At 42.3% G+C, this 13,678-nt stretch overlaps 2 protein-coding genes across 2 annotated transcripts in view; both read left to right on the top strand.

Annotated features, from left to right (window-relative positions):
- LOC120528954 overlaps positions 1–13,678 on the top strand; it is a gene marked incomplete at its 3' end in the record, with an annotated part of 93,508 nt that overhangs the window by 20,177 nt on the left and 59,653 nt on the right. Inside the window, exons 4-5 of the mRNA XM_039753025.1 lie at positions 7,806–7,821; positions 8,264–8,570. Coding sequence (XP_039608959.1) covers positions 7,806–7,821; positions 8,264–8,570 — 323 coding nt within the window. The remainder of the gene's footprint in view (positions 1–7,805; positions 7,822–8,263; positions 8,571–13,678) is intronic.
- Positions 3,445–8,669, top strand: LOC120528328 (zinc finger protein 717-like). Its single transcript, XM_039752473.1, has 2 exons — positions 3,445–3,473; positions 8,264–8,669. Exons 1-2 carry the CDS (start codon positions 3,452–3,454, stop codon positions 8,623–8,625), a joined length of 384 nt encoding a protein of 127 aa, XP_039608407.1. The 5' UTR covers positions 3,445–3,451; the 3' UTR covers positions 8,626–8,669.

Below are 13,678 nucleotides of genomic sequence, written 5' to 3'. Positions count from 1 at the left end.
AGAATCAAAACTCGGTTTTAAAGACTGTTTACTTCATTGTGTTTTAACCTCAGTTGTAAAGGATTGTTTTAGGGATCCCATGGGATACCCTCGCAAACCGTTTTACACGCTGCATATGGCAACTCACCTCCGTGAGAAACATGCCTTCGTGAACAGTCAAGGTGGCTCGGAGGTACATGAGGCCTCTACGACAGACCAATATAAATGACGCGATTCTTTCTGTGTCGTCACGTCCGAGTTGGTGGGCGTGGCTCTGCGAGTTGTCGTTGTATCCAATGGTCTTGGAGTTGGTGGGCGTGGCTCCTCCCTGCGCGGGCCATAGGTGTCTTACTTGTCGGCAGCTTAGTGAATCCACGCCCCTTCCGGCGTGCTTTCCATGGTTTTCTTGCCATAGTGAATTATATATATAGATAGGCCATCCAATTAAGGTAAATGTCATGTTTTTGTTGTTATAATCTGATGAGGAATATTTTATTTTTTGTTGTTTTATTTTTCAGTTTTCCTCCTGAGGGATTGCCACCTTATTGTGGTCAGGGGGTTTGCGTGCCTCAGTGACCATAAGAGCTACACCAGCAGAAGCTTAGCCTTCAGGTGGGACACCCAAGTTGGACAGGTCTTAGGGTAGAGGCCTGACAAAGTGCAATCAAATTACATGACTAAAACAGTTATCCAGAGCACCCCATCCCTTTCCCCATCCGTTGTCACCATGGTCCCCCTTAACATTTCTGTCTGCCCCCTCATATATGCCTGTCTAGAACCGGCCCAGTTGGTAGATAAGTGATTTGAATTTACTAAGCACTACTGCATGTGCCGTGATTATTGTAAATATTCTTTTTTTTCTCGTTTATATAAATATCTCTGGATTAACTTTGGTGGAGGTATTTATTGGGTTGTTTGTATTGGTGCACTGTTTATTTTTGTATGTACACTTTTCTGTATTTTGAATATTGTTGTTTTTGGTGAATCCTGTATTATACACAGTTTGAAGGAGCAGCTTCCTGACTTGCAGCACTGTGGATGAAGACAGCTTCATAGTGGTTTGTGTATGTGAGGGTTTCACTAGTTTGTGTGCAGTATTCTTTATCATTTGGGACTTTCAGCCAGCACTGTAAATACTGTATATAGTCATCATTATTGGGCTCCATTTAATTACTGTGTTTGAGTGTCCTTTGCGGTTAGGGACTGTGTATCGATATATAAATTCCAGGACATTATTGTTGTTTTCATTAAGTGCGCCTGTAAATAAAACCTCACTTTATTTTACAATAAACCCAACCCTTCTTGTGTCCGTGTCTCCCTGTCTCACACCATCATCCTGGTCACGCTCGGTCCCCATACTAGACACCTAGAGTGTAAGCTGGTGCCCCTAATTCCCACTACACGGGTGTCACAGTGTCCTGTTCCAGATGTTGACAGCAAAGCAGTGAGAGCCTGATGGTCTGTCCTCAGAATGAATGGTCTTCCATACTAATAAATATGCCATCGCTCACGAGCCCAAATGCATGCTAAAGCTTCACGTTCCCCTGCAGAGTATTTGTGTTCAGTCAGGCTCTGAGCTCTCAGTGCTTTTCCAGCCCTTCTTCCATCTGTGACAAAACAGCTCCCAAGGCCAAGGCAGAGGCATCACAAGTGACAATTGGCGTACCCTCTGGGTTCAAATGAGAGAGGACTGGTGCAGTCGTGAGTTGTTGTTTCAAAAGATGGGATGCTTCAGCGCATGCAGAGGTCCAATCCCAGGGTGCATCCTCTTTTATGAGCTCGCGTAGTGGGGTTGTGATCGCTGAGTATTGTGGCAGGAAGTGTAAGTAATAGGATGTCAAACCTAAAAATGAAGCAACTTGAGCAGCTGAAATGGGTTCAGGAAGGCTGCAAACAGCATCCACATTGGACTGCAAGGGTTTAATACCATCAGCTGATAAGTGGAACCCAACAAAATCAATTTCTGATGCTGCAAAGATACACTTCTCATCATTTAAGGTGAGGTTGTGCTTTGTAAGCTGCTGTAACACACGTTGTAGCCAGAGAGTGTTGGTCCGAGCACTACGATGTCATCCAGAGACACACATACTCCTGACATCCCAGCCAAGAGTGATGACATTATTTACTGAAAACAACTGGACGCTGAGCAAAGCCCAAATGGCATACGGGTATAACGGAAAAACCCTAATGTGTGTGACAAGGGCAGTGAGATCCCTACTATCAGGATGAAGTGGTATCTGCAGGTAGCCTTGTCGTAAGTCCAGTTTAGTGAAAACAGTGGAACATGAAATTGAGATGTAATCTCCTCAGCTGTTGGTAGTGGGTATCTGTCTGGGAGCACAGCCTTGTTAACTGCACGAAGGTCAATACAAAGATTCAACCCACCTGACTTTTTACTAGTAATTACTAGATTGTTGGTCCAGGGCGATGCACTAACTGGTTCTATAATCCCTTCATCCAGAAGCTGTTTTGACTGTGCAGTAACATCATCTCTCAGTGCTAGTGGCTGAATGACAGGAGGTGTGGACGGATTAAGTCTGGGCTTGTGCACAAACTCCAGTAGGCATCCTAGGCCATTAAACAGGGCAGGCCATTTCTGCACCCGGAGAAGTGACTTGCACCATCGTAATCGAGAACAGTAAATCCAAGTCTGAGGAAACGCTCAATACCTAGAATATTGGCTCCTTGCTTTGTAACATAAAAGCAAAATTCAGAAAGAGATCTTGTTCCATAAAAAACATGTAACAGTAACATTCAGAGAACATCAATCTTAGTGTGTCCATAACCAGCCAGAGCTACTGATGTCCTCTGCAAAGGTAAGTGAGAATTAAACTGCTTGTATGTAGCATAATGAAGAAGAGACACTTTAGCGCCGTATCCAAAAGCAAAGGTGTGCACACATCCTGTATTTATACTGCACAAGTCTTGAAGGTGGGAGAAAGAGACTGCACTGCATGGACAGATGATGGTGCTGAATGTGAAGGTGAGGGCTACCCAGATGAAGGCACTTGGGACGAACGACAGCATCTTGTAAAATGGTTTAATTTGTTGAATTTTCTACATCGCTGACCTCCTGCTGGACAATTTGAGTCCCTGTGCTGGTGATGGTTAGATGCAGAATTCCCACAATATTGTCCTTAAATACTGGGGTTTCAGGACTGGGGCAGCTGTCTCGGCACAGTTATCACTGAAAGCGGCTGTAACGTCTGCGCTGATAAAGCAGGAGCTGCTGTCTGCTGCGCCACGCTCTGCACTGCTGATTCAACCGGGCACGCAATCTCGATCGCTGTCTCTAGTGTGAGTTCGTCAATGTGGCGGCTGAAGCAGCTTGCCTAACCACTAAGGGTCGGGAGTTCCAGAGCCTGGGTGCACCGACGGAGAAAGCCCTTTCACCACTAGCTTTAAAACCTGCCTTGGGAACGGTTAGGAGCAGCTGATCTGCGGATCTAAGAACACGAGGAGGATTGTGACGATGGAGCAAGACACTCAAATAGGTGGGGGCTAGACCGTTTAATGCCTTATAGGTTAGGAGGAGTATCTTAAAATCGATTCTGAATCTAACCGGCAGCCAGTATAGGGTTTTTAAAATCGGTGTAATGTGTTGGCTTCTGCTGCTTCCAGTTAGAAGCCTTGCAGCTGCATTTTGAGCCAGTTGGAGTCTAGAAAGAGTGGCTTTACTGATTCCATACAGGCAGGAATTAGAGTAGTCGAGCCGGGACTTAACGACATTCATGCAATTACCATTACAAACATCATGTTATCCAACAATCATGAGATTCAAATATCTATCTATCTAACCTTTGCTTTAAAATTTGTAAAAAAGGAAAGCCTGTTCTATCTAAACCGCTTTTAATTGCTTTCCCTAAGCCGCAGTTCGAGTGAAACAGCCTTCACCATCTCACAGTTAGGCACACTGACAGCCGCTGAGCGTTCATGGCTCAGTGTGGAGAGAGAGAGAGAGAAAGAGAGAGAGAGAGAGAGAGAGAGAGAGTATGGAGGAATATTTCGGACAAAATGAAATAAATAAATAAATGCGTAAATAAATAAAAGTACTGTGAAATGTGAGCATAAATAAATAAATGTGTCATGAAATGAGAGCCTTAATAAATAAATATGTCATGAAATGAGAGCATAAATAAATAAATGTGTCACGAAATATGTTTTTCGTTGCTTATTTATTTATTTCATTTTGTCCGTAACATTCCTGCAAACCGTCATGAAATACGGCTTGAAATAAAACTGTCACTTTCACTCGTCAAAGTTGAGAGGGTGGGCTCTAACACCCCCTCTAGTTACTGATTGGTGAATCGATAGCACAAGAATTAATTAGAAAAATGTTTACTACTGCCGATGAAATGGATTCTGCCGAAGATATTACGTATTTCAGAGAGAGAATTGAAGATTTATCGGAAGAAATTACAATGTTGGCGGCTCTTTTAGACTCCGATATAGATGAAACTATTTTTGAAATTATCGAAGAACTGGTGGACCGGACTCGACTGCACTCCAGTTCAGGTGACTCAGTTCGCTGCTCTGGACGTCCATCCTTTGACATTCCAGCTGAGTCAATAGAACACCTTCTGTTATGCGGTTTAAAAGTACGACAGATTGCAGATCTATACGGTGTATCGGAGAAGACGATCACAAGGCGAATGAGCCAGTTTGATATACGGTAAGCTGCACCGGCTCTATTAGTTTAGGTACTTTGACATGGAATGCCCAAAGCAGCGCCAACTAATATTCTGAACTGAACAACTTTACCACTGATCAGAGCTGTACAGTTGTTTGAAAAAGTAGCTGTGAATATGCAACTGACTTTATACTCGTAAAACAAGGGTCAAATACTCAGTTCTAAAAGGGCCGCCAACATTGTAATTTCTTCCGATAAATCTTCAATTCTCTCTCTGAAATACATAATATCTTCGGGAGAATCCATTTCATCGGCAGTAGTAAGCATTTTTCTAATTAATTCTTGTGCTATCGATTCACCAATCAGTAACTAGAGGGTGTGTTAGAGCCCACCCTCTCAACTTTGACGAGTGAAAGTGACATTTTTATTTCAAGCCGTATTTCATGACGGTTTGCAGGAATGTTACGGACAAAATGAAATAAATAAATAAGCAACGAAAAACATATTTCGTGACACATTTATTTATTTATGCTCTCATTTCATGACATATTTATTTATTAAGGCTCTCATTTCATAACACATTTATTTATTTATGCTCACATTTCACAGTACTTTTATTTATTTACGCATTTATTTATTTATTTCATTTTGTCCGAAATATTCCTCCATAAGAGAGAGCAACCACGTTACTGCTGCTTTAATCTGGCACCTGCATGTTTACCCGCTGTGTGCCGCCCTCTTTCGTTGTGAAACCTTTTTTGCTGATATGAGTAATTAGATTTGACAGAAGAACAGGTTCACACATACCGGTCTTTAACATAAGTTCATATCTTCCTGTTGTAAATGTAAAGCGGTCTTAAAATGGGTCAAAGGGTACACATTTGCTAAAACAAATCACTCTCCTTATTATAAAGTCTGCTTTTAAAAAACTGCGCTCTTCTCAGTTTATAAATAAGCGTTCAGGCCGGTCGATTACACAGCTTGCCGTTAATACTGAAAGATGACTCCGAATCTCATCCAAAGACAAAACGGTGCGTCTTCAAAATCTTATTGGAACAATGTTTTCTATTTATTTCTTTTTTATGGAAAGGACTAAATGATATATAATTATTGTTAATACAGTCTATTCTCTCAAGAGTCATGGCAGTCAAGATCACGGCATATTATTGAATACTATACACATCAAATAAGTATGCATTTAAAAAACTTATTGCTGAATCCTTATATTTAATACTTAGGTCAGTATTTCCAAGTTGATTCTCCGATCTATTACTCGGAAACAGGTGAGTCCATTTTTAAAAAACATATATCTGTTAAAAATGAGAGGGACTCAGGATTTAAAATCCAAAATGACGTTGTTCATAGGTTACGGTTAATTATTATGCTCAATACCATCTCTCTTTGTGTAAGCGCGTGAGAGCACTCGTGTGTGTGTAATATAAGTTGTAGCATTTTATATTAACTTCTATCTACAGTGCATCCGGAAAGTATTCACAGCGCATCACTTTTTCCACATTTTGTTATGTTACAGTCTTATTTCCAAAATGGATTAAATTCATTTTTTTCCTCTGAATTCTACACACAACATCCCATAATGACAACGTGAAGAAAGTTTATTTGAGGTTTTTGCAAATTTATTAAAAAAAAAAAAATTGAGAAAGCACATGTACATAAGTATTTACAGCCTTTGCCATGAAGCTCCAAATTGAGCTCAGGTGCATCCTGTTTTCCCTGATCATCCTTGAGATGTTTCTGCAGCTTTATTGGAGTCCACCTGTGGTCAATTCAGGTGACTGGACATGATTTGGAAAGGCACACACCTGTCTATAGAAGGTCCCACAGTTGACAGTTCATGTCAGAGCACAAACCAAGCATGAAGTCAAAGGAATTGTCTGTAGACTTCGGAGACAGGATTGTCTCGAGGCACAATTCTGGGGAAGGTTGCAGAAAAATTTCTGCTGCTTTGAAGGTTCCAATGAGCACAGTGGCCTCCATCATCCGTAAGTGGAAGAAGTTCGAAACCACCAGGACTCTTCCTACAGCTGGCCAGCCATCTAAACTGAGCAATCGGGGGAGAAGGGCCTTAAGTCAGGGAGGTGACCAAGAACCCGATGGTCACTCTGTCAGAGCTCCAGAGGTCCTCTGTGGAGAGAGGAGAACCTTCCAGAAGGACAACCATCTCTGCAGCAATCCACCAATCAGGCCTGTATGGTAGAGTGGCCAGACGGAAGCCACTCCTTAGTAAAAGGCACATGGCAGCCCGCCTGGAGTTTGCAAACAGGCACCTGAAGGACTCTCAGACCATGAGAAACAAAATTCTTTGGTCTGATGAGACAAAGATTAAACTCTTTGGTGTGAATGGCAGGCGTCACATTTGGGGGAAACCTGGCACCATCCCTACAGTGAAGCATGGTGGTGACAGCATCATGCTGTGGGGATGTTTTTCAGCGGCAGGAACTGGGAGACTAGTCAGGATAATGGGAAAGATGACTGCAGCAATGTACAGAGACATCCTGGATGAAAACTTGCTCCAGAGCCCTCTTGACCTCAGACTGGGGCGACGGTTCATCTTTCAGCAGGACAACGACCCTAAGCACACAGCCAAGATATCAAAGGAGTGGCTTCAGGACAACTCTGTGAATGTCCTTGAGTGGCCCAGCCAGAGCCCAGACTTGAATCTGATTGAACATCTCTGGAGAGATCTTAAAATGGCTGTGCACCGACGCTTCCCATCCAACCTGATGGAGCTTGAGAGGTGCTGCAAAGAGGAATGGGAGAAACTGGCCAAGGATAGGTGTGCCAAGCTTGTGGCATCATATTAAAAAAGACTTGAGGCTGTAATTGCTGCCAAAGGTGCATCGACAAAGCATTGAGCAAAGGCTGTGAATACTTATGTACATTTTTTTTTATTTTTAATGAATTTGCAAAAACCTCAAGTAAACTTTTTTCACGTTGTCATTATGGGGTGTTGTGTGTAGAATTCTGAGGAAAAAAAATAATCCATTTTGGAATAAGGCTGTAATGTAACAAAATGTGGAAAAAGTGATGTGCTGTGAATACTTTTTGGATGCACTCTATCTATCTATCTATCTATCTATCTATCTATCTATCTATCTATCTATCTATCTATCTATCTATCTTCTATTATTGTTACGTTACTAATAATGTATTACTTATTATTTTATGTTTTTTGTAGCAAGTTATTTATGACAGTAAGTCCTTCACCACATTCAGATCACAACAGAGAAAGTGAAAGAGTTAATGTAGACTTTTGCCAATTTATGAATCTCCTTCAGGAATTGTGCAGATCTCTTCATATTGCTGGCTTATTGGCTGGAATTTGAAACCGAGATCCCCAACTTGAACTTACATTAACTCGCCATCTCCTTTTGGGGGGTAGGAGAAGAGTGGAAAAGAAGAATACAATTCCTTAATAAGATGAGTTTAAAAGACTAGGTGCAATTTTTAAGAATATCACACTAACCAGGATTTCTGCGTTCTCCCCGATGCCAGATCCCCATTAGTTTAGCTGTACTTTGGTCTGCTTAGATTTCCAAATTTTGTTATTTTATTTTATTTTTTTTATGTTTATGTTGTTGTGGAGGGTCATATTTCAGAGTTTTTTATGTGCTGATTTCTTTTTTTTTTTCATAGTGGGGCAAAAGAGAGGAGAAGTTGCTGAAAGTCTGATTGACCTCAACGTCATGGTAATTCCCACCGACTTTCCAGAAAGTGAGGACGCTTATTTCGATTCCGGATCGGGGACTCCTTACCAGAACAACAACCTCCAAAATGGCAACAATCGAGACACCACAGCCAAAAACAAGTTTAACGATAACACCAAGAATTTTTATGAGTGTGCGGACTGCGGGAAGAAGTTCCACTGCAATGATTGTGGAAAGTCATTTGCGTGTAGAGCGTATCTGCAGACGCACCAGAAGATTCATGCCGGAGTGAAGCCGTACTGCTGCATTGAGTGCAGCAAAACATTCACACACAAGAGTTACCTTCCATAGAGAAGCCATACTGCTGCACCGATTGCTGAAAAGCAGAGGTGTGACCAGAACATCATGTGTGGGTGGGCATTTGGCTTGTCTGTGGGTGCAAAAAATATCCATCCATCCATCCCCATTTTTGTAGGGGGGTCAAATAATAATAACAACATAGTTTTATATAAGATATAAAAGCAAAAATTGTGGCATAAATCATAACCTATTGTTCAATAAAATTAACAGAGGCAATGGAACTTGTATTATTATTTTTTGTGAACAAATATAGAACTACATCTACAAGGTAAAAATCAATAAAGTCAAATGTATACAACATTTGAGAGCAAGAACAGAAACGTGGCTCATTGTAGTCATTAGGGAGGCTATAGGATGTCAGTCTCCAGTGTTTAACCTGGATATTATCTACAGGACGAGTCTGTGGTTACTCTTGGCAAATTCTGAAATAAATTCATTCATGTCGATTTTCTTTGATGTTTTTGTCTCAGATCTTTTTTTCCATCCCTCACTACTCAAAGACTTTTTTATAATCGATTTTCTTCTACCGGACTGGAGCGATTCTGTAAATAGCGTCGATTGACTGCCGTTCTTGTTTATCGGGTGTGGCATCGCGGCAGGATTTATCCATTAAAGTGCCGTGTTTGTTTGTTGTACCATAATAACGGATTGTTATCTTTACTTATCAATATAATACTCTTTACCGTTTTACTTCCTTGGTTTATAGTCTGATTTTTTTTTTGTCGTTGTTTGCTAATCGATCTTTTGTGTTCCAGTGATCGACAGGTTCGCCGAACGAGTCTGAAGTGTGTTCAGGCTGATGGAGTTGGCAGAAGAGGTTTACCGGAGAGCGTTGTGAATTTGACAGATTTGCATAACAAAAGGAAAAGAAAAACAAAACTGGGAAATGAAGAGCGGAAGGGTCAAGACCAAGAAGTCAAGATATATTTGTCTGAATCCTGACTATTTAATATTCTTCACTTATCTCACAAGTAACTAATTTGTTAATTTCCACTCCGTGTCGTACCCACTTTGCATTTCTGACATCACCCTTTATCTATGACTGGCATTAAGGCTGTGGGTGAGGAATGCAGGAGTAGAAAAGAGCCAGCTGATGATGATGCTGATGATGATGATGATGATGGGCCCAAATATCTGTGAAGGAGGTGGTGAAGAACCATCTACTGATGGAGGTGAAGGTTATGGATGTCGATGAACAAGAGAATGCAGGTCTGGCTGGTGGCGGAGGTTGAAGTGTGCATAACCAGGAAGGAGGCCATAATGGCTGACTGCTATGAGGAGGGTAGAGCAGGTGATGGAGGTGGAGGTGTCAACTTCGGGGACAGGGTTTGTGTGGGGGTCTGTTGATGAGGGGGCTGTCGGCATGGGTGCTGTTGGATGGTGTGGTGCAGGCATTGCCTGGCCTAACTGAGGACTGGTGGATTTAGAAGGCATTGTGACCCCTTCACTTTATTGAGTTTGAGATTTCATTTGTTTCATTTCAATCAACACTCAACTACCCATAATGCCAAAGTGGAAACTTTTCTCAGAAAGGTTTGAACATTTATTAAAAAAACAAACACATTCCTAGAATTATTCGGACCCTGTAGTTGTGGTACTTATGTGGTGCTCAGGTCCCTCCTGTTTGCTTTGATTCTCCTTGAGATGTTTCCAAAACTCGATTGAAGTCCACCTGTGGAAAGCTGAATTCACTGGACATCATGTTGACAGACACACAGGTATCTCTGTCTATAAAGTCTCATAATTCACACTGCATCGCATGACAAAAACTCAGCCATGAAGTTATGGAACTCTCTGTAGACCTCCAGGTTGAAATGGTGGTGGGTTGCTGATCAGAGCAAAGGGATCAAACTATCTGTAAAGCTTGTAGTGTTCCCAGCAGAACAGGGGCTTCAAGAATTCTAAAATGGAAGAACTTTGGAGCCACCACTCAGTCCTTTGAAAGTCTTCCTGGTACGTCTCTACAAGTTTTGCATATCTGGATGTGAGCAGATGAAACCATTCTTCATCTCAAACTCCTTAAGATTTTATTGGAAGCATCTGAAAACTTCCATCTTTGGGGTTTAAGCCCAGGCTACTCAATGACACTCTTGTCCTGAAGCCACTCCATCATTGTCTTGGCTCTTTGCTTCAAGTCATTGAACTGCCAGCCCACTCTGCAGCAGGTCTTCTTCAAGGACCTCTCTGTGTTTGGCTGCAGTCCTCCTTCTCTTCATTCTGTCCCGTCTCCCTGTCCCCCTGGCATGAGGCTGGCATCTTCACGTTTCATCTTAATGATGGTATTAGGCAGGTGATGAGCAGTGCCTGCTCTTGGTCAGTGAGTCTCATCACACCAGAGAATCTCTTCATGTTCTCAGATTGCCTTCCATTAAGCAAGCAAACATGATCACCTGACTAATTGAGTTCTGCTGAGATTGTCATCCTTCTGACAGAGTCTCCTATCTCAGAGGAGGACTTATGGGTTCTCAGTCATCTCCCTAACCCAAGAACCTTCTTGTCCAGTAACTCAACTTGGCTAGACAGCCAATACTAAGAAGAGTTCTGGTGGAACTAAATGACTTCTGTGTCTCCATTTCTGAGGCCACTGTGCTCCTGAGGACACTCATAAGTGTCGGAAATGGTATGATCCCATCGCCCTGATCTCCATCTTACCAGAATGTGATCTTGGTGGAGGTCTACAAAAAGCTCTTTGGACCTCATGCAGTGTTATTTATAGGACATTCTAGACACAGAAACACAACAGACTTTCTAAATGATGGCCACTCAGTTCAGTGGTGGATTCCAGTGAAGTTGTGGACACGACTCAAGCTGACAAGATGGACCAGAGTGCAGTTTAGAGTGACACAAGAAAGGTCTAAATATGACTAGCAGGTAGAGAATTTAGTTTATGATTTTTAATAAATTTGTTTACCTTTCTATTAACACGTCTTCACTTTCTAATGATGAGTTATTAAATGTTGATTCGATGGGCAAAAATGGGAAATTAATCCATGAAAAATTAAATCCAAAACAAAGTGTGCAGAAAGAGTCTGAAGACTTTGTCACTCCAGTGTATTTTGATATATGACACTTAATTTGAGAGGCGGCAAGGTGGCACAGCGCAGCGCTGCTGCATTCCAACAGTCCTCACCTCCACCCTGATTATTACAGACCTTCACATTGTGACAATCGCTCCTCGTTGGTGGTTTAAAAATCAGCCGCTGGTTACGTCCACAAACTCCTGTTCTTCTGCTGCACTATTTGTCAGGTTAGCTCAGTTCATATTTTCTATTTATTATATAGTGCCTTTTGTCACTACAGACATTTGTAGCAATACAATAAATTACATTTTTCATTCCAACAGGTGGTTCATCATTTTACTACTAAAAATATTTGTGATGCTCCATTTGTGCCATCTGTTGGAATGACAAAGACATAGCAGCTGGACAGACACACAGACAGACACGTCCTTTTATTAAAGTGCATGAACTCTGTTGTTGCATATAAATTACACCTCACATCACTCTCTGCATACAGCATTTCTTGAAGTCTGATATAAACAAGACAGTAAATTTTCAATCAAACTGGGAAATTAAAATGATGTTGTAAACTTGAATAAAGCTGATAACATCTCATGATGTGACTCAGAGCTACAGAGTTACTGAGCTCCAGTCTTGCTGTCTTTGCTGCCAGAAGAAGCTCCTCAAGACCCGCTTTTTGATTGAGCAGGTTTCTTTCTTTCTTGCTGTCATTATTGTTTTAGTCACATGCTTATTTATTGTTCTGTCTCACTTTTCTCGTATCGCATGCCCAAGTACCTCTCACTGTGGGACGCGGTCGGGGTCGTGTCTGCACGCACACTCACATAAATAACATGTGTTGATGACAGACATAAACACGTGTGTATAAATATATGTGTGAATATCTAGAGTGTTGATTCTCATAAGGGCGGCATGGTAGCACAGTAGTAGTGTTGCTGCCTCGCAGTTAGGAGACCCGGGTTCGCTTCCCAGGTTCTCCCTGCGTGGAGTTTGCATGTTCTCCCTGTGTCTGTGTGGGTTTACTCTGGGCGCTCTGGTTTCCTCCCACAGTCCAAAGACATGCAGGTTAGGTGGATTGGCGATTCTAATTTGGCCCGTAGTGTGTGCTTGGTGTGTTTGTGTGTGTCCTGTGGTGGGTTGTCACCCTGCCCGGGATTGGTTTCTGCCTTGTGCCCTGTGTTGGCTGGGATTGGCTCCAGGTGACCCTGTGTCCAGGGTGGAGGCTCCGGGCTGCAGAGATACACACTTGGGGTCGATTGAAGCAAGTCTGAATATCAGCTGCTGCCCTTCAAGAGGTGACTGAAGTAGCCGTCTCTTCTTATCGCTAATCCACATCTTAGCAGAACTACAGCAGCTTTGACTCCTCATATAATATCAGCAGTGCGTACAGAATGCAAGCAGCCATCACTTGAATATTATTGTGGGATTAAACTAAAAGTGTTTAAGAAGTGTACCTAATAAAGTTTAATGTCAGGGTTTATTAGCAGCTGATATTGAAAGTGTTGGGTCAGACTGGAGTCACGGGGACCACTCACCTCGTCATAGCAGACTATCATGTGTCACATGGACACACACGGGGACAAACACACACAGCAGGACACCAACACTCAGACTGGGGAGCAACGCTCATCATCCTCAATAATTAGCTTCTCTGTTGTGAATGGAAGAATAAAACATTCACATGACATCACCATATTTGTTGCTGCATTATCCATTCTCTTTAAAATTATATATATATTGTGAACGCAGGCCCCGGCACAGACAGACGGACAACATTTCTGCACCCAACACACTCTTTATTATATACACTATTTTGCTCACGTGCACCCCCAGTGCCTTCTTGCACCGATTTCCCCAAGTCCAGGCCACACAGTCCTGTGCCTCTTTATTCCTGGCCGCCTCCAGTCCTTCCTCAAGCTCAGTCCGCTTCCTCCCGACTTCCACCCCTGACTGGAGGGAGGCGGCCCCTTAAATAAGGCTCCCGGATGAGCCCCAGGTGTTCTCGGCATTCCCTCTTTAGCCAC

The sequence above is a fragment of the Polypterus senegalus genome, chromosome 4, assembly GCF_016835505.1.
Source record: "Polypterus senegalus isolate Bchr_013 chromosome 4, ASM1683550v1, whole genome shotgun sequence".
In the NCBI taxonomy this organism is placed as follows: Eukaryota; Metazoa; Chordata; class Cladistia; order Polypteriformes; family Polypteridae; genus Polypterus; species Polypterus senegalus.
The sequence above is the reverse complement of the archived record's forward strand: the minus strand, read 5'-3'. Positions and strand labels throughout refer to the sequence as shown.